This window comes from Canis lupus, chromosome 1, assembly GCF_048164855.1.
Source record: "Canis lupus baileyi chromosome 1, mCanLup2.hap1, whole genome shotgun sequence".
Classification (NCBI taxonomy): Eukaryota; Metazoa; Chordata; class Mammalia; order Carnivora; family Canidae; genus Canis; species Canis lupus.
The window spans coordinates 57,685,092-57,709,395 of record NC_132838.1 but is presented as its reverse complement, the minus strand read 5'-3'; the positions used below and the strand labels follow the sequence as shown (position 1 = coordinate 57,709,395).

The 24,304-nt window shown below is 38.5% G+C and overlaps 1 protein-coding gene across 4 annotated transcripts in view; it reads right to left on the bottom strand.

Moving 5' to 3' along the window:
- Nucleotides 1-24,304, bottom strand: part of DSE (dermatan sulfate epimerase) — an 81,096-nt gene that overhangs the window by 49,353 nt on the left and 7,439 nt on the right. For 3 of the 4 annotated variants that reach the window (XM_072831420.1, XM_072831412.1, XM_072831428.1), the window contains exon 2: nucleotides 3,702-4,170. In XM_072831420.1, the coding sequence (XP_072687521.1) occupies nucleotides 3,702-4,117 (416 nt within the window). In that variant the 5' untranslated portion in view covers nucleotides 4,118-4,170. Of the gene's footprint in view, nucleotides 1-3,701; nucleotides 4,171-24,304 lie in introns of those variants that run through there. The other variant, XM_072831437.1, reaches the window with a different exon arrangement.

Below are 24,304 nucleotides of genomic sequence, written 5' to 3'. Positions count from 1 at the left end.
AAATAACTGAATATATAGATGTTACTTTTAGCTCTTTCCTTACAAAATACTCAAATGAAAAATGAGCCATATTAACAAATTTGTATGCATGTAAATATCAGATGTACTTCTTTTTAATACCAGACAAAAGACACATCACTGTTACATTCCACTAAACCTTCTTCATTGGCATTACCATCAGATTCTTATATGCATTAAAAAAGGGCCCTCGGGAGCATCACTGAACATTTTAACAGAACAAAGCCAAAAGGGAAATTTAGTGAGTTAAACAGATGTGCTAGTTTAGAGAGTCATTTGAACAAAGATGAGTAAAATCTCCACATAAATCCCAAATACTATTTCCTTAGAGTCTACATATACTGATGTATAAGCCAAAACAGGGTGTAGGTACTGAATAAATAACAGTAACAATACTTATCATTAACATCATTATTCTTATTTATTGAAGGCTTACTAGGTGACAGGAACTGTGCTGAGTACTCTCCATTGTTATCTTGGAAATCCTCCTAATGAGGCTCTGAGGGAGATATTACTGCTATTGCCACTTCACATTAAGGCACAGACAAAATGTGGAAAGCCAAGATTCAAATCCAGAGGGTGAGTGTGGAGTTAGCACTTTCTATCACACCAGAGTGCATGCAGCACGATACAAACCTTTGTGTCATGAACGAAAACTAATGAAATCTCTCATTTCTGAGAAGAGGGCACCGCCCTCACTTAGCTTTCAAATACCCAGTGTTTGCACTTCTCACTGTAGGGGTGACTTAAACAATTTCTAGGCCATCCCTTCATCTTTGAATCCCTGGTACGCAGCCGAGTGCATGACACACAACAGATACTCAGTAGAAGTTAGCTGACTGAGTGAACACAACTAAATCATTGGTTTTAAAAGGAGTAGAAATGCTCTTCAAAGAAAATGGAAAAGGTATTCAGTCTGATAAAGCCATTGTAGGAAGCTTTCTAAAAAACAAATCTATAGTATGAATTATTGATCTTTTTGGTAAATAAGAGCTAGTTCTTTTTTTTTCTCTGAAACTAATATATGTGAACTATATCCTAAGACAGTATTTCCCCACCAAAAGCTTAAACTTTAAGGCAAGAAATAATAAAAGCAGTTCTTAGTAGAGATTTATTTATTTTTCAAATATTTTATTTGAGAGAGAGAGAGAGAGAAAGAGTGAGTATGAGCAAGGGATGGGGTAGAGGGAGAAGCAGGCTCCCCACTGAGCAGGGAGCCCTATGTGGAACTGGATCCCAGGACCCTGGAGACCCTGGGATCATAACCTGAGCCTAAGGCAGATGCTTAATTGACTGAGCCACCCAGGTGCCCCTTTAGTAGAGATTTAAAAGAGATTTCCAAAGTCAATTTTTAGAGTTTGGGGAGTTAGCACTTTACTTTCCTAAAATTTTCATATGTATGTTTTTATTTACTTATTTCTACTATACCTTTCCCTGGAGATTAAGGAAACAAAATACAATATCCACAATATACTTCTCTGTGCATTGTGGGAACATATCATTGAGTTGATTTATACAGTGACAGCTGAACTACAGAAGTATTTAAGCTATCAAAAAGTGATTACATTCAACTATAAATCTAAGTGAAAATATAAGAGTCCAAGAGTTGGGCATGGTAAATTTTAAAAAGTTAAAATTTCCATGAAATCATTTAAAAGTAGAACCTAGTAACAGTAATTGTCAAGATAAAATGTTCCAGTAGCTCTTCTTTTTCTGCTAGGATCACTTCTGGCACTAGAAACCAAATGTAGAGGTAAACTTTCCATTTCTGACCTTCCTCTTTCAAGGAGGTCAAGAGAAAGGAGTCAATTGTTCAGCTCTATCAAATCACAGAATGACTTTCTGGTGACCAGATACAGCACAGAGTTATATCTATTTTTATCAATACTGCCATGAATGAAGTATTAGTCTCTTGGCAAATTTATACATACCTCCAAAACCCAGTAAATCTCAACTTGTACAAACAATATAGAGACCACCATTTTTGTAAAGCTATTTAATTTTCCCTTTTTTATCCTAAGAGTCTCATGCTCTCTAATGACAGCATTCATTCAAGTTGGTATTTATACCTCTGAATGTTTTATATTTTAATGTTTGCATCAGTTTGGTGTAATTCTCTTAATGTTATTGTATTTGTGTTAAAAAAATCTTCATGAAACAATGGTACTTCAGAGTCAGCTACTCTGTTATAAAGTGAAATAGCTTTTCACAGGAACTATTCTCTTGAACATTTTCATTAGTATCTTAATCTGACAAATTTAACTTCTCTATCTAAAAAGGGACTTTAAAAGAAAAAGTAGCTTTTAAGCAACAGAGGGGTTTCTTTCTACAAAAAGTATTTCACGGTTGCCATTTTTAACCAATTACACAATGTCGAGTACTTATAACATTTGATAATATAATATTGTAGTTCAAATATCAAATAAATTTTCATACATCTTTTATTTTCTTTCTTGGTGTCAGGAATAGAGTAAAATCAGTTAATTAGAATCAAAATCAGAAACTACTGCATACATGGCTCAGTTTTGAAACAAACCAAATATAAAGGTTCTTTTCAACCTAAAATATTATAAGCTTCAAAATGTTATACATACCTAACAATAACTCTTAAAAAGTTAGCTCTGATATGGATTTAATGCCGGCTCTTCCATAATCTTTTTCATTAAGAAATGTCCTAATATCCTTCAAATTCTATAAGCAAACAGCATTCTTTGTCATATTGGTAGAAATTTAGGAAAAATTAAATTTTGTTACGATATTGACAGAATTCAGGAAGCTTGCAAACTACCATCTTTCACTTCTATTATGGGTGAGATATAACTTATCATAGCATTAAATGCATTTATTGATTTTTCTAAGCATTTAAAAATGAGCTCTCTATAGTCCTATAAAAAAGAAATTTCTATAATTTTAAAAAGGTATTTTATATAGTTTGTAATTTTTCTGGTGCAAGTATACCATGAATATGTACTAAAACACAGTTTGGGTAAGGATACCCATAGAATCCCTAATCAACTCCCCCCATATCTCCTTGGAAGCAGGCAGACATATTTATTATAAAGAAATAAACTAAATTTAAGCTAATTCAAAAAGGGACAGCAAGTTTGTTTTCAAATCTTAGAAAATCTGAAGATAAATTATTATGTAGTTAGAAATGCTCACAAAATTATACAACAGGTTTTCCTACAGGTTTGGGCAGTTTGGTCGTTATCGGATAAGATTTTATTTATTGCCAGTTAATCCTATCATATTCATTTTTAGCTTCTAATTGTCATAAAATTTAAATAAATCTTAATTGGCCCAAATGTCTTGCTGGCAGAAGGTTTTAACCACTTAGAGGTTGATAAGAACGTAAAGCCAGATGACCATACTACATGCTCGTTAAACTTAGAAGAAAGAATTCTCAACAATTGGATGATAGTATTTACTCAATGCAGCAAATTATGTTTTCTTTGGCTAGGATATATCTAAATATTTTCCTCTAACTTTAAACACGGACATTACTGGGTCTTTTGAAATTATGGACCATTCATTAAGCCACTAACACCACAAATAACGAGTAACCCCTCCCCTTCACTCACACATGTATGTGAAAACCTGGCTTCCAAGATTTCATCTGAGTATAAATTCATGTCTTTAAATTGCAGAGTTCATACAGTAAGAAGAAAAAGACAAAAATCTACCAACTAGGCTGAGCTGCCATCCTCTCCATGTAGTCTTTGGCCATGTCTCGGGCTTCAATGTTCTCAGGATACAGCACACAAAACATTGCCAAGGCGCCCAGGTTGTTGCCGTAAATTTCATTCCAGCGGGCGCTGTAGTCCTTGGGGTCCCAAGGAGGGAGGTATTCCAAGGGGCTGGACAGCATGGTGTGCACGGCCTCAGTGAGCCGGGCAGCAATGTGCTCATGCGAGCTGGCGGCCCTGAGCTGGAGCTCTGCGACCTCCGCCCTGGAGAAGTAGAGCATTGGGTGGCTGTCGTAGTTGGCGTTGGTGAAGGGAATCATGACTTCTGGGTTCTCGTCAGTGATGTATGCTGACACAAAGCAAAACAAATATATGAAAAACACACTGGGGGCCCCCCGTGTGTGAGTCCTCATCGTGGCATCAGATCTCCAAATCTCCAAGGCAGCCAAACCATCTTCGAAAGATCCTACAGTTGGAAAAAAGAAAAGGATATGTCAACCAGGGAAACGTGGCGAAGTAGGAAGGACAACCTTGCTTACTAGGAGCAGGTCTAAATATTAAAAAAGAAAGCTTATGAATTTAGATTTTTTAAAAAATACAACAAAAATTTGAACTAGAAAGAGACTTACTAAAGCCTAATAACTTAGTCACAGGAAGAAAAGGTACAACATAAGGAATATGGTTAATGATATGATAATAGCATTGTATGGTGACAAATAGTAGCTACACTTGTGGTGAACACAGCATAATGTACAAACTTGCCAAATCACTAAGATGTACCCCTAAAACTAATAAATATATTGCATGTCAACTATACTCAAAAATAAATTAAAACTCTAATAATTTCATTGGATAATTAACCAAGTAAACATGATACTGCAGACCTGTAGTCATTGAAGAAAACAGAACTTTGGACTTGGGAAAACCATATTATATTTGCTCAAGTAGGGAAGACAGACTCTCTGTGGCATCGTTTTCATATTTTATCACGCAAAAAAAGTTTGATTTTATGGTATTTTTTTTAGACATGAACATGAAAACCACAGTAACCAAAAGCTGGTGGTGAAATGTTGTCTGGGAATCTGGATGGTCATTAGGGAAAAAGAGAAAATCCTGTCTTTCTTAATTATAGGCTCCATCACTCTGGCTTCTCCCGGCTTCCTAACATTCTACATTCTGCAGCAGGGATTAGGATCAATACATCTATACGAGTATAGGCAGACAAAATATTATGAGTAAGGTTATATCCTCTTTGTGTTAGCAGAAGGTGGGGACAGAGTAGACAAAAGCAGAGTAACCGGCAGCCAAGCCCATGGATTCCCTGGGCTGACATCAGCAGGCGTGTATTGAAAGGCCAGACAAGGGGCTGCCGGGACTAGAAACGGATGGGCCTTCATTGAGAAAATAAAATCCCAGAATCAAAAGGCTGAAATAACACGTGTGCATTTTCCCCTTATTATTTGAAACTGCTGCCTACTTTTTCATTTTGCATAGGGGATTTTGGTGTCATTCAGTAAGTCAGACAATGAAACCAAGCTCATATTTTCTTAACTGCTTAACTTTCTTAAAAATCCTTTTTTTTTTCAGTGGCACAGGTTAAAAGAACATCTTTAAAAAACAAGAACATTTTTAAAAAAGTAAAAGAAAAAGGAAAAAAAAAAACCCCAAAACCTCAGCCTAGTCTATGTCCCACATCTGGGATAAAGCAGGCATAAAATCCCCCAGAGGAAAGTCAGGGAATTCTTAAAATTCTTCAGAGGGGAAAGGTTATAGAAAGCAGACCAGAAAAAGACAGTTTTATGTAAATAATGAACAGTAGTTTTCAATTATTAAAGAGAGAAACTGATGGAGAAAAATCAACCTCCTCAGCTAAACACAAACTATTTTTCCAAGAGAAAAACTGCCTCGTCACATTCATAAGAAAGAAAACCAAAGATTTAACACACACTGGAGATCAGTCCTTATTCTCAACTTGCTGCATCTCCAAGACAGAGGCAATATGGCATCACTTATGGATGCTGCCATTAATTCTACTATTCCTTATATTTCTGAGTGTGTTTTAGACTACATATGAAATTCAAGGGCAGCAATTTTGTGAAGCATTTTATATGTATTTCAAGAGTCAAACTTGTGATTAATAAAAAAATTGGTATAGCCATGCTAAATAAAGTACATAAAATAGAAATAAGTCTTGGACTCTACTCATATTATGTCTAGCACCCAACGCTTTGAGGCGGCTGGCTAGACCCTTCAAGGTCAGAGACCTGGCCAAAAGAAATAGTCCTTTGTGGTTATGTCTGAGGAGGGGTGTGGTCTCTGGCAACACAGAGATGCGGCTGGGTCTGAAGTAATGCTGAATCCCCACCACCCCGCCTCCGCCCCGAGGTTTATTTTTTGCTCTTTTCATTGAACATCCACACAAACAATTTTCTTAAAAGCCTGCCTGTATTAAATCCCCCAGACTCTAAGATGGAATGCAGTTATCAATGCAAATAACGTTGTGGAGGTATTTTAGATACCCAAAGTGAGGATGAATTGGAAGTTTCTCCTTTAATTGACCCCTACAGGGATGCCTGGGTGGCTCAGTGGTTGATTGTCTACCTTGAGCTCAGGGCATAATGCTGTGATGAGTCCCGGGATTGAGTCCCTGCATCAGGCTCCCTGTGGGGAGCTTGTGTCTCTGCCTCTCTCTATCATGAATAAATAAAATCTTAAAAAAAGACCCGTACATGGATAGTATTAAAGATCTTCTCTCAATTACTGGTTTTTGAATGTGTAGCTAGGTATTTGTGGGAGGTTGGGTTTTAGGGGGATGGGTGAGAACCCACAGGGAGACTAGAATTCCTCTATCTCAGATTCTGCACCCACATCCCTAAAGGTAGCTCAAACCTGATTTGTTTTATCCTCTTCCTCCTCCCGTAGCATGCTACCCTCTGGCCCAGGCCCAGAGTCACTAAGGTAGTGGGGGCTGCCCCAGAGAGGACTCATGCTATGATCCCAGCCACTTCCGCCACATTGCTTCCAGATACATAGGTCATGCCTGAGTGTATTTGAACAAGAAGAGTTGCTTCTGAAGCACAGAACCTCATTAAGATGTTGTTTTGGGAATCGTGCCACCTCAGTATGCCAACTGTTATTGAAGGGTCCCTAGTTATTGCTTCAAATTCATGTGAGGTCAGGGCAGCAAGGCTGTGAGCTACCACACATTTCAAACATGAATTCTTGTTGGGCTACCATGTGGGCCAATGCAGAACCCACAGAAATTCTATAGAACAAACATGCACAAAGACTACTTGGGAAGAAGGGACTGTAGCGTTCATCCCGTCACATACTATATTGCCTTCCTATTATTCTGCACTCCAGTCATCCAGCCTCCACTACTCTCCCGCGATTAAGGCCTTTGTTGATCTATCCAAAGAGTTCATTTCTTCTGTATCTAGCACATACCTCTATCAAATGGAACTGTTTGGGCTGTTTATACGCTTTGCCTCAAGAAGGTGGGACGATGGCTTCCTCTTTGCATCACAGGACTTAGCACTGTGCTTGACAAGGAAAAAGCAGCTCTTAGATGCTGGCTGAACTAAGTTAACACTTGGACTTAGCAGGTGGAGTAGATATCCTTACTAAAATGAGTGAGGAGGAACTGGTATGCCCCATTATTTGTAGTCAAAGCAAGTTTAGAATTTTTCAGAAGAAAAATTTCTGCTAGGAAACTAATAAGGGGAAATACAAGGCCAAGAAACTCCTGTAGCCTAAAAATAAATTTCAAATAAAGAAAAGAAAAATAATTAAATTTAAAATGTAACCCAAACTTACTTTAGGCTGATAACCTAAAGGGAGACATCTACCATCTTTTTTCTTTTTTTAGATTTTATTTATTTATTCATGAGAGACACACAGAGAGAGGCAGAGAAATAGGCAGAGGGAGAAGCAGGCTCCTCACAGGGAGCCTGATGCAGGACTCGATCCTGGGACCTCGGGGTCACCCCCTGAGCTGAAGGGAGATGCTCAACCACTGACCCACCCAGGCATCCCTTACCATCTTGAATCTGTCCAGAAAATTACACTGAAAAGCCTTCATTTCCAGTCTTTGCATTTCCCCTTTACACTTCTACCTTCAGCATCCTGCATACTACTCTGTAGAGGGAAGACGTGAAGTTACGTGAAAGGAGTGTTTCTCATGATCATTTTAGGTGGACCACAGGTAGACAACTTTTATGTCAACTTATTTCAATGGAAAAACTATAACTGGTACCTCTAACCGGAGATTTCAAGAGATATAAAGTTCTGTTTAAAATACATTTACAGGGATCCCTGGGTGGCGCAGCGGTTTAGCGCCTGCCTTTGGCCCAGGGCGCGATCCTGGAGACCCGGGATCGAATCCCACCTCGGGCTCCCGGTGCATGGAGCCTGCTTCTCCCTCTACCTGTGTCTCTGCCTCTCTCTCTCTCTCTCTCTCTCTGTGTGACTATCATAAATAAATTTAAAAAAATTAGAAAAAATAAAATAAAATACATTTACATTTAAAAATAAAAAAAAAGTAAATGGATAGGGCAAAAATTGTTGAAAGTTGTAGCTGAATGACTAAAATGTGGGAGATGCTGAAATGCTGAGTAAAACAATGGTCACTGAGTTTACCAGAAGGACCAACCCTGACTCTCCCACTGCCCCACCACACGTGCGTGTGCATACACACACACACACACACACACACGTGCACGAGCTGCACAAGTCTGTACTCTCAGATGTCTATGGGTGATCTCTCAAGCCACGCTCCCCTTAGTTCATGTGTTGCAGACACAGAAGAGTACTGCTTGCTCTCTTAAATCTTCAGGCTGCACTTGGGCCAGCTCAAGAGCATGGCATTTTCAATATGGCAACATCACAGGTAACCCCTGGCAACTGCCACTAATATTTCAGTTTACCCTTAATTCAATCCCCAGGATGTTTCTGAATGACTCTAGAAGGCTCATTTCCCCTAAAAGACTTTCTTTTTCTCTTCCGCTACTATACACTAACTTTCCTCATCGAGTTTTCCTTTCTTTGTCTCCCTCTACACAGCTTGGAAAGCAAAACATTCCTAAATTTTGACCTAATCAATGAGTACAATATAGTCATTTAAAAATTAACCTGTCACTACCAGATAATTGAAATAGCAATTTGATCATGCCCTGCCTGTATCTGTGCCAGTCCAAGTTTGACATTATGCTTAGGCCAAGCCAAATAATACAAAAAGTATTTAACAAGATGTCTGAATTCTAATTATTTTAAGTAGGTCCTCACAAAGTAACAATAAGCCTAAAATTATTTTGCTTTAATCCTTGTTCCAACAATCTGCTGCAGCTATTATGACTGCTGACACACAGAAATTTCGTGTGAAATACTTTTCACATATTTGATCTTTTACTTTATAATAACTTGATGTGACAAATAGTATTAAGAGTTAGTGTCCACCGGAACTCCAACAGTATCTTAGAGGCAGAACTAGAACACTATCTCCTAAATCCTAAGCCAACATTCTTTTCTTTAACCAAATTTTTAACAATATTCAGTGACATTAAAGTTCCCATGTTTGCCATCCTTACACAAAGAAAGTACAGAAAGAATATGTTCAGAAGGAAAGAACGGAAAAGTAGACTAGTAACATCAAGTTTCAAAAATGAAGTCGGTTTCCAAATGGTCTGGGACTGTTTATAAATGTAACACATGGTAGCACAAAAGTTCTTTCAATTTCCCTGGCTTTAGAAAATATAGAAAGTATAAGGATCGAAGAGTGATATTACCCTGTAGAAAGTAAAACATGTCCCAAATTAAGATGGATTAAAAACACTTTTATAGCATGTGCTAATAAGTCTAAGGAGAACAGCATTACCATTAACACTGGGCATGGACAAAAGAATAAATCCCTGCTCTGCTGTCTGCTAGTTTTGATCAACTGACTCATGCTCTCAAAGTCTCCATTCTCTCATCCATAAAATGATCCCACTTCATGGGGTGATTAAATATTATATGATGCACTTAGCAGAGAACCTGACATGAAGAGGTCTCTCTACATTTTTAATAAAAAGGAAGAAGTTTCAGACATACAAGATGAACCTATCCATAAAATATTTTATGGATTATATTAACCATATATTATATTAACCTACCCATGAAATATTTTTTGAAAGAAACTAAATATTATAAGCAAAAGAAGGAGAATCACAGATGTTAAGTGACTAGGCAAGGTCATACTACTTTTTAGAAACTTAGCTGAAACTCAAACACAATGCTCCTGACTCTCTAACACATCATTCATTAGTAAGCTCAACACTCACTGGAAAAGAAAGCATATGACCCTTACGGTTTTTCAAGTATTTGTCAGGGGTTTTGCCCTCAAAGAAAAGAATAATGATTAAATAAATGATATCTGAGTTTGATTGCCTCCCAAGGCCCGTAATTCTTGGTGTATAAAAAGTGACTGCTTCATGATATATTCTTTCAAAAGGCCCAGTCATACAACAGGGGCTGAAAAATAAAATCTCTGGTGGGAGAGTGTTTCCTACTAATAAATTTATATGATTGAAGGGGTACATGGTATTTGGGGACATCGGCAAGAGCTGATACGGTAACCTCGAGGGTCTGGTATTGGCTCAGACAATGTCATCAGTATCTCAACTGATCATCCTGAGATATGCTATCCAGTATCAATAAAACTAAAACCCTCCTCCCCCAACATATATAAAACCAGAATGTCAGTGCATTCATTTACAAGAAATATGACCATCGAGCAGATTGGGAAATATCTTCTGGCTTCATCAGAAAACTACATAGGTAGTAAAATTACTAGATAATTGCCTGATGAAGGGCCCAGGCTTGGGGCAACTCAACCAGTCAAGATTACCAACATAACTCACTTGAAAGGAGGCTGTGTTGTTAGCATCTGTCACAGATGCCCTCGGGATATCATTAAAAACAAAAACTTTAAAATGGAATTGTAATGATAGTTAGGAAAGAAGTGCAAAATATACATACCCCACAGCTCCTGCCACCACCCTCACCAAGCTCAGCTCAAGATTACCTGTTCCTGTTTGCCCAGGCCAATGGATGGGCCCAGCAGTCAGTGACCTGATTAGGACACTTAAATACCTCCCACACTAGAACCGGATGTGTCCATATCCACGAAGAGCTAAAGCAATCCTGCAGACCATACTACAGAATGCACCGACGTCGGATCCTCCTCCCTGGGAAAGGTAGAGGCGCTGCAGAAGTTACCAACTACAACTCTTTCTTCATTCTTCTACTGAAACCCAAGTTCCCTCATTTTAGGCCTCCAATCGGGTTTTAGGCAAACTCTGATGCCCTGAGAGCACCAACATATCTTAACAGAGCTGCACATTTTCTTCTCTGATCTATTTTAGGATTTAACTCTCAGAGAAACCTATTTCCAAGTATATGAGAAATATCTTGCTGTGGTCTCACACATACTACTTCACTGTTCCCACATATTTTAACTAAGGGAATGTACATATTTTTAATATGCTCCTTACTTTTCTATTTCAATTTTATTAAACGTATAATGAGGAGACATTTTTGAAAAATAATTTTACCTCAATATCAAAATAAAACCTTATATGTCCTTGGTAAATTTCTGTAGTGAAATAAATCTAACATTATTCTTACATACATCAAATCCTAAGAAAACATATGGTTTTGGTACTACACAATCATTTGCTAAAATTACACTCCCTGATGTGTAAAGCCTGTAGACTCAGCCAAGAAAGAACATTTTAAAAACCAAGGGCTCTTAATCAAAATGAAAGTTCCTTTTACTGAGGGTTTATTGTTTTCCTTATTTAGGGTGAAATGAAATATATCTCCCCAAAAAGTCATTTCCAAACAAAAATCCACAATATGAAATTATAGCATATGGAACCCCCAAGAATTTACACACACTACTGAGGGAGTAATTACAACCCTGAACCCACACAGCAAAACCACACCGTGTATAATAATGGTACTCACCACCTTCACACTCAGCACTGGAGAAATTTTAAGTTAGGTTTGAAAGTTAAGTGCAGCTCTGTGCAGTCTAAAACCATTTCTATATTGTTTCTGGAAAAGTTTTTTTGTGAAGATAACACATTTTCTCCCAATGTAATCTGAGGCTGGATCCTTTTCTAGACCAACAATGATAACTATGTAACTTCCTTCTATGAGAAGAATTGTTAACCTAAATTATGTTTAAAATGAAGGCTCTATCTCCCATTCACCAGAGGACTACTTGAATAAGTAATTTACTGGCTATCAAACTGAAGGCATAATTTAGTGGTAGAATTATGCCTGGTGCACATTATTACAAAACTAAAAACCACTAAGATGCAGCTTTTTTGGTGCCTGGCTGGCTCAGTCGGTAGAGCATGCAACTCTTGATCTCAGGGTCGTGATTTCAAGCCTCAGGGTCGTGATTTCAAGTTGCAAGCCTGTGTCCACATTGGACACAGAGCTTACTTTAGAAAATAAACTAATTAAGGTATTACATTAAAAAATTAATAAGATCCAGCTTTTGAGAAGGTGGCTGTCTTATAGAAAATAGAAAGAAAGTAAAATCTGTATTTTCAGGAGGCAAAGAGAAAGCAGGGTAGAGGTGTGGCGGAGGATCTACAAAGTCACTGAGGAGACTAATAAAGCAGCTAATTTTGCTTACAAAAAGTCTAAAAGAGGAAAATGAAATAGTTATACTTTCTAAACTGTAAGTAAATTCTAGTTTATCTAGCAGTCCAACAACTGGACACCTTCTAATTGTTACCTCTTTATTATAATTTTGATGGGTTTTATTAATGCTGGTGTTAGAATACAAATTGCTAAAGTATTTTCAAAAGTTTTGATTCTGGGGTGGGTGGCTCAATCAGTTAAGTGCCTTTGGCTCAAGGTCATGATCTCAGGGCCCTGGGATCCAGCCCCAAGCCCATGTCAGGCTCTCTGCTCAGCCAGAACTCTGAGTCTCCCTCTCTCTCTGTTCTCTCTCTCTCTCTCAAGTAAATAAAATCTTAAAAAAATTTTTTTTACTCTGATACTATTTTCAGAAAATGTTGAATATAATTAAGTCAAGTAGTAATTTATACACATTAAGTTTTCCAATGCACTGTCTTCCAGAACTGGAAGATCAATTTCCCATCCACGTTAGGGGTAAGAATTTCTTGTAAATATTAATTATTTCAGCTATGTATTGAACAGCTATTAAATCCTGGAACTGTGCTAGCCATGGGGATAAAAAGTAAACAAGAATAATGATTATAGCATTAAAAATCTAGGAAAATGATGTTTCTCAGTTCTTTCTTTTAAAGATTTATTTGTTTGAGAGAAAGAGTGTGTGCACATGCATGGAGGTGCAAACAGGGGTAGGAACAGGAGGGGCAGAGGGAGAGAATCTTAAGGAAACTCCCTGCCAACTCAGAGCCCCACATTGGGCAATCCCATGACCCTGAGATCATGACCTGAGCCAAAATCAAAAGTCAGTCGCTCAACCAACTAAGCCACCCAGATGCCTCTGAGTTGGTTTACTTTAAACTGCAAAACTTGTATTACTTTGACAATAAATATGAGTAGGAATTTTCCCTTAGTTTAACATATTTAACTACTATAGCTGGCCCCAAAATAAAATTAACAATCTTTTTTTCCTCCAATTTTTCTAAACGGTAAGTAACCAAAGATTCTCTGGAAGTTTCTATAAAACCAGCTATGGCTTTCTCAGCAATTGCTTTAACCATGAAAACACTCTTTTCTGGCATTACTGGGTAAAAATATAAAGCATAGGAAAGAAGATAAAGATAATGAAGTTAGTGGCTAAATATAACCTCATACAATTTCAAATAACAAACAAAACCATAAATAGACATGAAAACTAAAGTACAATTTTTCTTCCTGCCACAGATTGACCAGGGCAGACCGGTGAGGTGGCTCAAAGGATTGACAAGGGGATCAGAGTGGCTTTTGTTCATTGCTCTGTGATTCTGGACGAGCCAGCTAGTCCAACTAAACCTAGTTCCTTATTACAAATGAAGATGAAAATAGTATTTGTCTCATAGAACGGTTGGGAGATTAAATAAATACCTATAAAGCATTTACCACTTTCTGGTGAGAGTTCCCCCAAAATGCTAGTCATCACAGCTCACCTCAGAACATGATTAGTGGCTGTGGGCAAAAGCCAGAGCCACCAGACTTTCAAGGTTTGAATCTCAGTGCCACCACATCCCTAGGCATGTCCCTGTTTTCTCCTGCATAGACTGGATAAAATAATACCTTCCTCAAAGGGTTTCTGTGATCTTCAATTAGCTGATACACTTAAAACATTAAAAAAGTGTCTGGAATTTAGAATTTGGAAGGTGTTCAGTAAGAGCTAGCAATCATCACCATCTTCTCAATGAGACCACCAAGGTCAGTCCAATGGAGAGGAAGCGTGCCATGACACCAGGAGGAAGCGCTCACAAAAACTGTGACACACAGATTGTTATTTTTAAGATAGGTACAATGCATTGTGTGTTCAGAACCTTGCAGAGTCATCAGGAACCTAAAAATATCAAATATTTTGACAAATAAAAAGTATGTGAAGCCAAGAAGTTTCTCCTTCTTCCTGCTCAATGGCACATTTATAACTTCAGGCTACATGTTCTAAGTAATTCAATACATCTAAGAAATCTGCAAATCTAATACTATTTCTTCATCAACCAATATTTATAGAGAGAGATAGAACTTTCTATACCATAATGACACACATGTGTTTACAGTCAGGAAAATATCCTAAACATAGAAACACCAGTCTTGATGACACTTAAAAGATGACAAAAATCACTTCTGAACCTAAATATAACTTTAAAAAATCTGATGTTTGATTGAAATACATTCTCTACATCCCCAAAATGGCAATACACATTAGCCTTCAGTTGGTAATGTAATTCCTTGAATTTGTGGATAAAACTATTTTTAATTCTACAACCAACTCTCCTCCACCCCCCTTTGATTTTTAGATATGTGACTTTCTTTCTTAACCAGTTTTGGTGGTTAATTTCGTGTCATTGTGATGGGCTACAGGTACCCAGATACCTGGTTAAGCATTATTTCTTGTGTGTCTGTTGAGGGGGTTTCCACAAGAGGTTAGCATTTCAATACATAGACCAAGTAAAAGTATAGACTGTTCCCTTTGATGAGAGTGAGCCTCATTCAGTTCACTGAGGGCCTGAACAGAACAAAAAGGCAGAGGGAGAATTCCCACTCATTCATGGGCATGCACTCTGGGCGCACTCTGCCTGCCTGCCTGAGCTGGACCAACAGTCTTCTCCTGCCCTTGGATTGGGGTTATACTTCTAGCTTTCCAGGGCTCCAGCCTGCAGACAGCAGATCATGGGACTTCTCAGCCTCTAGTGTTGAATGAACCAATGCCTCAATGTCAACCTCAGGGCCAACTTTCTTCCTTTCCCTTAGCACCATGTGTTCCTGCAGGTCAATTCCTCTGCTCCCCTGGCCTACCGGCTGCAAACGCCCATGGAACAAGTCATGACATCAATTATAGATTCTCAGGCTAAGTACCACAAAACACACTTAACCTCCTATAAGTAATCTACTCAGTTTCATTCATTTATGAATTTAGCTAAAACTGTATATATTTTGGGTATGTCCTTCTATCATTCTCCTTCAGGATCAGGTTTTATAGTTTTAGCCTCTAATAATGACCCTCAGAGACACTAATACCATCCTCCAGGCCCTACCATGCTAACTAACCATGCTATGCAGGAAAAGATTAACCCAGTAGGCCTACTGCTCAAATCTACAAGATTTCTAAGAAAGGTCTGTCTTTTCAGGATTGGCTCAGATGAGCTCTGAGAACTTGTAATAATCTGCCTCATACAAGTTTTTTTTTGTATGCCTGAGGCCTTGGGCCATGTAGTAGCAACATGACCGGATAGTTTATACTAACAATGTGATTCATGACAAACTCCCTATTTTTGCTCTGAGGGGCTATACTCTGAATAGATGAAGTCACAGAGTGCCTATATGACTGGACCCCTGGAAAAGCCCTGGACACTAAGGCTGGGGTGAGTTTCCCTGGCTGGCAACACTTTGCACATGTTGTCACATATTGTTGCCAGGAGTGCCACTCCACTAAGAGAGGTGAAGCCTTACCTGGTTTCTCCTGAAGTCTGCCCCCATGTATTTTTTCCCTTTGGTGATTTTTAAAAAAGATTTTATTTATTTATTCATGAGAGACACAGAGAGAAAGAGAGGCAGAGACACAGGCTGAGGGAGAAGCAGGCTCCATGATACAGGGTGCCTAACGTGGGACTCAATCCTGTGACTCCAGGATCACGTCCTGGGTTGAAGGCAGGCGCTAAACCACTAAGCCATCCAGGGATCCCCTCCCTTTGGTGATTTTAATCTGTATCCTTGGCTCTTTCAAACCATATTCATGATTAAAACACCTTTTTGTGAGTGTTTCTAGTGGATCACTGGGTCTGTTGGTGGTCTTGGGTATTTTCTTTTTAGTCCAATCATCTAAATTCCTGTTAGAAGTAGGAGTCTTGATATACAATTTGCCCCATTAGAAAATATTGTGATACTATTCACCAGATCTTTTTCTCTACTCAACTTTTGTTATTTTTCTATGATTTGTCCCCAGAAAAATGATTCTGTCCAAGGATATTTCTTTTGAAGCAAAGGGCACAGCAGGATATACAGTAGTGGACTTATGGACTGCCTAAAAGCTTTAGGTATTATCCAAAAAATGAAAGACACAGATGTTAGGCAAAAGGCTTAAAAGAATTTCATGGGAAAGTAATTTGCTGGCATTAAACTTATAATTCCAGCTTATTCAATAAAAATAAAAATTTCACTTACTGGATGAGTATATATACTCATGAGTATGTATACTGAGTAGATATTGGAGAGTGATGCTTTTTTCACTATACATGAAGCTCTTTCTCATTCCTTACTTATACAAGTATTTTCCACTTTTCCAATCTTCAAATACTCACCAATGATAAAACTGAATTTTTTTGCTGCCTTCACATTCTCAAACATTTTTATGTGCACCTTTTTTTAAAAATTCTCATTTTTGTCTCACAGATCATAGTTCTTTGGCACCGAAATCCCTGAGTACTTTCCAAATGTCCTCTTATGAATCATAATCAAAACTCAGAATACCACAGACTTGGTTTGTAAAACAATGATACATACGTGTAATTAACCCAAAGACACACAGGCACTGTCTTCTCAGGACTTGCCCATCTCAGTTACTGGCAACCAATCCTACCAGCAATTCAGACCCAAACTCCCCTTGCTTCCCATACCCGCTCTGTCTCCAAATCTAAATCATCAGGCAATTCTGTTAACTCCATCCTCAAAATATACCACAAATCCAGACACTTTCACCATGGCCATAATGGCCAAGCCATGCCATGTCTTGCCTGAATTACTGCAAAAGCTTCCAAACTAGTCTGCCTGCCTTCACCCTTACCTCCCAATGGCCATTCTCAATGCAGGAGCCAGAGCCGCCCTTGTTCAATTACAATTCAGATTATGTCACTGCTCTAACACTCTCCAATAGCTTCCTGTCACTCAGAGTAAGAACCAAAGTGCTTCAAAATCACTCTCAAGGCATGACGTGGCCTGCCCCAGTTGCCTCTATGCTTTCGTGACCTACAGCTCTGTCTCTTTCCCCACTCTTGCCATGTGGCCTCCTTGCTCTCCTTGCGCTCACGGGGTGTGCTCCCTCCTCAGCACCTGAAGGCTTGTTTCTTCTGCCTAGCATGCTTCCCCCCAGACATTGACGTGGCTTGCTCCCACACCTCCATTAAGCCTTTGTTCAAATATCACTTCCTCAGCAAGTCTGGCTGTGACCATGTCATTTAAATCAATCACCATCATTCCCTAACTTCTTTCCAGATTTTAGTTTTCTTCATAACACTTAGAACTTTCTAATCTACCATATAATTTACTTATTTCTTTTTGTCTGCCTGGCTGCCCCCTCTAGAATGAAAGCTCCATGAGGGCACTTTGCTTTCTGCTCTATCGCTAACACCTACAAGAGTGCCCAGCACTTAAAAAACATGCAGAGATTATTTACTGAATAGATGAACTAATGTGTCAAGATGTAAACCTTTAACAACTCAGAAAGAACTATACATATAATTATATAACTATATAAATGTAACTACATAAAAAGCAGCAATAAAACTCTTTGCCTACTAGGACAAACCATTTGGAGGTAAAATACACTGCACCATCTGACCCTTACAAGGTTACTCAGGGCGATTATTACAGTTTACTGACAGCTGCCACCATGCCCACTGCCCTCCCAAACCTCCCTCGGGTACAAAGCTCTCACTATATCTGCCCCAGGCTGCAGGTGGCTTGCTGTGTCCTCAATTCTTGCCATGCCCTTGTTAATGTGCTGGCCTACCTCAGATCACACTCTATGTCCTGAGTATACCATTTAGTTTTCCAACAGTCCATAGATGGTTTTCATCCCGGGTTTTTCTCCGGGTTTTTTTCTAAATGCCACCTCAAAACTTTCAGCCCATTTTTCACTGGATTGGACATTTTGCTACTTCTGCCATCCACTCCTGCCCAGACCAGCCAGGCCTCTCTTTCTGCTGGATGGTTGGTTGTCTGGGGCTAGCAAGACTTTTATTAAAGTTGTTCTGTTTTGAAATTTAGGGTGATTCCCTTCATGTCTTCATTTTTAACTGTATTCCCAAAGATGATGATTATTATTTGATGGCTTGGTATAAGGGCTTTATTAGTGCTATTTGTAAATTAAAAAATCTTCCTGTATTAATAACAATTCTTTTAGCTAGAAAATTCAAAAGAATAGGATGCTTTCTAATGAATTTTTTCTCATACACTTATGCCAATCTTATTATTTTGTGCTAAATATCTTATTATGGTGAGTTTTTATGGCTCTATAAAGTGTTATTAGCCAGGAAACAATCTAAGGAAAAGGAAAGCTTTACTAGACTGCTGGAGACTATGATCACTGTGCAGAACACACAAATAACTGCTGGCCACAGTTCTGCAGGCCAAAAACAAGTCTCCTGACAGAAATACCCCAAGTCAGAGCCTGGAACATGGCCAGATAGTTAATAGTTGTGTTGTATGTCCAAGGCCATGTATGCTTAACTGGATGTCTTGGTCAATCAACCATCTCTATTTCATACTGTCTTTAGCATCCTACTCTGGGAACGTTAGTTCTGTTCTCTACATCTCCCTATCTAGGCATACACTTCTCATCTTGACCCTCCCCATTTTACCCAACCTCTGCTCACAACAAGATTCCACCCAGCTATTTCTTTGGGTCCGACCTGATGGCATTATCTTTGTGGAGCTGGATGCTGAAGAAAACTCCTTTTGTACACATCTTATTTTCTAAACTTTCTTCTCATGTATTATCCTAAATGAATGTGGAAGCAATTCCTGAAAATGGGGCAGGGGTGGAAGACCAAGTGTCACTTAGGTTATCTTCCAATCCAAATTAAAGATCTTATAAAGAAATTTTGGCTCTTTCAATGACATCCTCTCCTCTGCTGTGCTCTTTCTGGAAGGCCACACCTCATTCTTCCCAACCTGCAAGCAAAGTGGGGTGAGCCTCTTTGATTCCTGGAACCACCCCTTAGTTCTCTCAGTGATAACTCCTAATACCTTCACTACCTGAAATCACCACTTGCGCATGTACTCTTTTTAACCATCACAGGCAATTTCTATTGTTTGAGGATATTTCTAACTTCCTTAGTGGCTTATAAACCTCAATCACATTTGCCCATTCCTCCTCAATCACAACTATAAACCTGAGAGGCATCAACTTTTCCATCTTACCTCTGCATATATCTTTTCTATCTTACCTCTGCATATATACCTGCTTACTCTTCTCCAATCTACTCTTTTTTTTTTAAAGATTTTATTTATTTATTCATAGAGATGCAGAGAGTCCAATCAACTCTTTAGTAAAATCCTTACCATTGATACTCTGGATTTTTGCCTCTTTCCAAAAGTATTCAATTCTTTCTTTATCACTTATACTTTGGGACAGTAATATATCATCCAAAGTTATAAAGGCTGAAATTACCAAGTGCAAGTATAATGTCCCTAAACTTATCTTAATACCTTTGACTCCAATCCTCAAATGGAAAGAAGTCCCAGAGACTGCCATGTTGGAAAGAAGAAAGAAATGTAAAAGATCCCTTCAGGAGACAGGGACATACTGATATCCCAAGGCTCTCTGTGACATGAGCATCACTGTGGCCCTTCAGAGAATGGTGCAGGTCCAGGCAAAAAGGAGAAAGAAGAGCCAAGGGAAGCTCATTAACGGTTTCTCATACACACCTGCAGATTCCTCCCCTTTTCTATAATTCTTCTGGCACACAATAGTCATAATGTGATAGACTCAAAAGACTTGATTTGGAGTCTGTCATGGGTTGAACTGTGTCTTATAAAAGTCATCATGTAGAAGTCTAAATCCCCAATACCTCAGAACGTGACCGTATTTGGAAACAGGGTTGTTGCAGATATAATTAATTAAGAAAAGGTCATATTGGAGTAGGATAGGCCCCTCATCCAATATGACTGGTATATTTGTAAAAAGAAGAAATTTGGAGACAGACACACAGAGAATGTATCATGTGAATGTAGAGATTGGGTTGAAGTACTGTCAAGCCTAGGAATGCCAAAGATTGAAAGAGACCACCAGAAGCTGGCGGAGGCATGGAATAGATTCCCTTCCTAGCCTTAGAAGGAACCAACCCCATCAACACCTTAGTTCTGGACTTCTAGCCTCTAGAATCGTGAGACAATAAATTTCTGTTGTTTAAGCACCCAGTTAGAGGCACTTTGTTACAGCAGCTCTAGGAAACTAATACAGAGTCCTAGCTCTATAATTTTCTTATTTCTAAAGTAGAAATTGCGAGCACGTGGGTGGCTCAGTTGGTTAAGTATCTGCCTTTGGTTTAGGTCATGATCCCAGAGTCCTGGGATAGAGCCCCTCATGGGGCTCTCTGTTCTCCCTCTCCTCCCCATTCTTGTTCTCTGTTGCTATATCTGTCCCACTTTTTCAAATAAATAAATAAAATCTTTTAAAAAATAGATTATAATTCTTATTGCTTATAGCAATATTGTTTATAACAATAAATATATGTAGTGCTTACCAAGTGCCAGGAACTGTGTTAAGTACTTCACATGGGTTAACTCATTTAATCCTCACCACAGGCCCATAATGTAGATATTAATATCATTCCCTATTTACAGATGAGGAAACTGAGGCATAGGTAGATTAAGTTACCCAAGGTCACACAGACAGTGAAGGAACCAAGAGAGAAACCCATATAGTCTGACCATAGTACCCATGAAACAACTATCTTTATAAACCACAAAATTCCTCACAAATTAAAGAATCACCATTATGATATCATTTTCCTACTCAAGAGCCACTATTCTCACAATAAAATGAACAACTCTCTCATCCAAGAGCTTCTGCAGTCTAACACCTCCTACCTTCATTTTATCACTCATTTTCTCCCTACACAAATTCTCCCTTCACACTTAGCTACTCCTCCTTGCTTGAGCACAACTCTTATTTTTCTCCTTTATTCCCATTGTTACTCTCTCCCATGGGGCTCCTCCTCTGTCCTGCTCCACACCCAACCTCTTATCTTTCTCAAATACAACATTCTATTAAGCCTTCCCTGCCAACTCCATGCTTAAGTGGTCTCCCCCTGTGGCCTCGTACATGCAATGTTCAGTATTCCTTGAGAATTCAGGAATAACGCCAGCCAAGAAGGCGCTTACACCATCCTATAAGATGGCAAGAGAAATGAAACATTTACCCAAACCATTAAAATAAAAAGAAGGATATCTGCATGAGAATGACAAACTACTTCTGAGATTTACAGAAGTTGACACATCTGGCTGGGGTGGAGAAAGAAAGAAGTACTGAGGCAGTGGTGCCTGAATTGGGCCTAAAAATGGGGTAAGAATGTTGATAGCTGGGCGCCTGAGTGGCTCAGTGGTTGAGCGTCTGCCTTTGGCTCAGGTCATGATCCTGGGGTCCTTGGATGGAGTCCTACATTAGGTTCTCTATTGGGAGCCTGCTTTTCCATCTGCCTATGTCTCTGCCTCTCTCAAAATCTAAAAAAAAAAAAAAAAAAAAAAAAAAAAAGAAGAATGTTGCTAGCTTCATTATGTGTTTACTAAAGTACACATTTAGTACTAGTGAAGGTATACTTCCTTTCTCATAGTTAACTGTTTCAGTCCTCTCTGGATCCCAAAGGGATCTGAGGTGAATCTGACCCACTGGGGTAGAAGCTGCTGTAAGGCAGGGGTCTTCTCTTTCCTATACCGATATGCACGCTGATTACAAGCAATCAGACACCTTCAGGAAATACTTGTGGAGAGCCCGGAAAGAACTGATGCAGAGTGAAGGAAGAAAGAAAAGAGAATGATACAGGAGAGAAGTGAATTCCCACGATTTGCCCAAGTTCTCCTCAATCTGGCAGCCACTCTATTTCGCTGCTTCCTGTGCCTTGGCTCAGCTGCCCTGCTTGTGATGTGTTTTTTCCCTTCCCCTTTCTGGCATAAAGTCCTCTGAGACCCAAAGTCCTCTCCTAGCTGGGGGTATTATCTGCCTGGGTAATCCTATGGATCTCCTCTTTCCTGCAATTTTCTACTGCATGCATTCAGCTCTGGTCAGCATTTAGTTGTTCTCATAAAGTTTCATACTTGGTTATCCTTCACCAACCAGATTTTATAGCTCCCCAAGGTTGGAAACCATGTCATATTTATTTTGTATGCTTCCCTTCTTCGCCTCCACACAGACGTCTCTTCAAACACAGAAGTACCTGGCAAATACTTGCTGAATGACTAAATCCTTTCAGTATTTCTATCGCTCAAGTATAATGTTCTTTCATCTAACTCTCCAGGTTCAAAAGTACATTGGAAAAAGTTAAATATCAAAGCATTCATTCCCAAGGAATACAGATTTATCTTTTCTAAAACTTGCAATCACTGAACCAAACTTCAGTGGCTTCACCAAGAAAAAAAGGTGTAAGCACACAAAGAAGGATCTATTATGTAACCGCCCTAACACTGCTAGCTCAATTCAACTTCTTTAGACACAGAATTTATCATTTTATGGCAACTGAGTAGATAAATACTACACGTACTTCTTCCCCAAGAAAGAGATACTGAATGTGGTCCAACTTAACCTAAAACTTGTAAGACGAAATCCAATAAGTAGAAGTGAACTTGAATTTGTAAAGTTCCCAAGTTCCTAGGGCATATTTTCAAAATACTATTTATTAATTTGAATTTAACATGGAATAATTCTATGCAAGTCACAGTTAAGTCTCAAAATTTTAATGGTGAGGACTTTAGAACCTTAAGATAACATATGGTTAATGTGTGATGAATCCAATCTGAACAATGCTGGTTTCCTTAGGAGAAACAGTGGAGCTTAACATTTTTAAATGTTCATTTATCTAAGTAATCTCTATACCCAATTTGGGGCTCAATCTCAATACCCCAAGATTAAGAGCCACTTGCTCTTCCAACTGAGCCGGCTAGCTACCCCAACAGATTGATTCTTATTTTGCTTTCTATTTCTACTGGGTTATCAATAGAACCGATCGATAGGCTCTAACTTGTGAAGACTTAAAGATAAAGGAGGTTAAGAAGAAATTAAGCTGATCATCAAAGGAGTCAGCAAAAATTATCTTACCTAAGATAACTCTGCAGGTTTTTCAGTGCCTCCAAGAATCAGCTTCCTCTGAGAGGTAATTGTGAAAACATTTCAAAGCTGCTTTAAAACCATGGACTGTAAAACTAAGTTGAGATACTTATTCCAATTGCCTAAGACATTGACTTTTCTGGGCTCTACTTCTTGCCCACTGACATTGGCTGGGAGTGCTTTTCCCAACACTTTGTTATATCAAAATGAACTTGCTTTTAAGATAATTACACCTCAAGTAGTTTAATGTTAATACTGAAAAAACAAAACAAAACACCAAAACCAAAAACCAAAAATCAGAACCATTGGCCTAAAACCACAGAATCAATTCTCTTGGAGAGTCTATCTTCCCAAACAAAAGTGAAACAAAGTTCACATTCTGGTTTTATAAATACCATTATTAATTTTTAATCATAAATACTGCTATAAGAAGTTTGGTAAATGAGAGAAGTTTCCAGACTCCTTCTGACATAGGCAACCTCTGTATTTTGACCACATAACTGATGAATGCCCCATATGTTCCTGTGGCCACTACTGCCAGTCTAGTTATACTATAAAAAATGGAGCAGAAAAAACATAAAAGGTATTACTGAAAAGCCCAAATGGAATACTATAGTCTGGTGCCAAAACCTTTTTTTAAGATTTTCTAGAATAAAAAAAAGAAATGTAGAGAAAAGCGACCTGTTCGGGGAGAGAAAACAGAGTAAGTATAGAGAAAAGGAATTTTCAGATATTATAATGCACACCTGAATGAAAGTTTAAAGGACTCTTACACATGATCAATATTTACCAGTGAGCAAATACTTTGCTCTAATAACAAAAATGCTAAGAAGAAACCATAAAGGCAACTTGA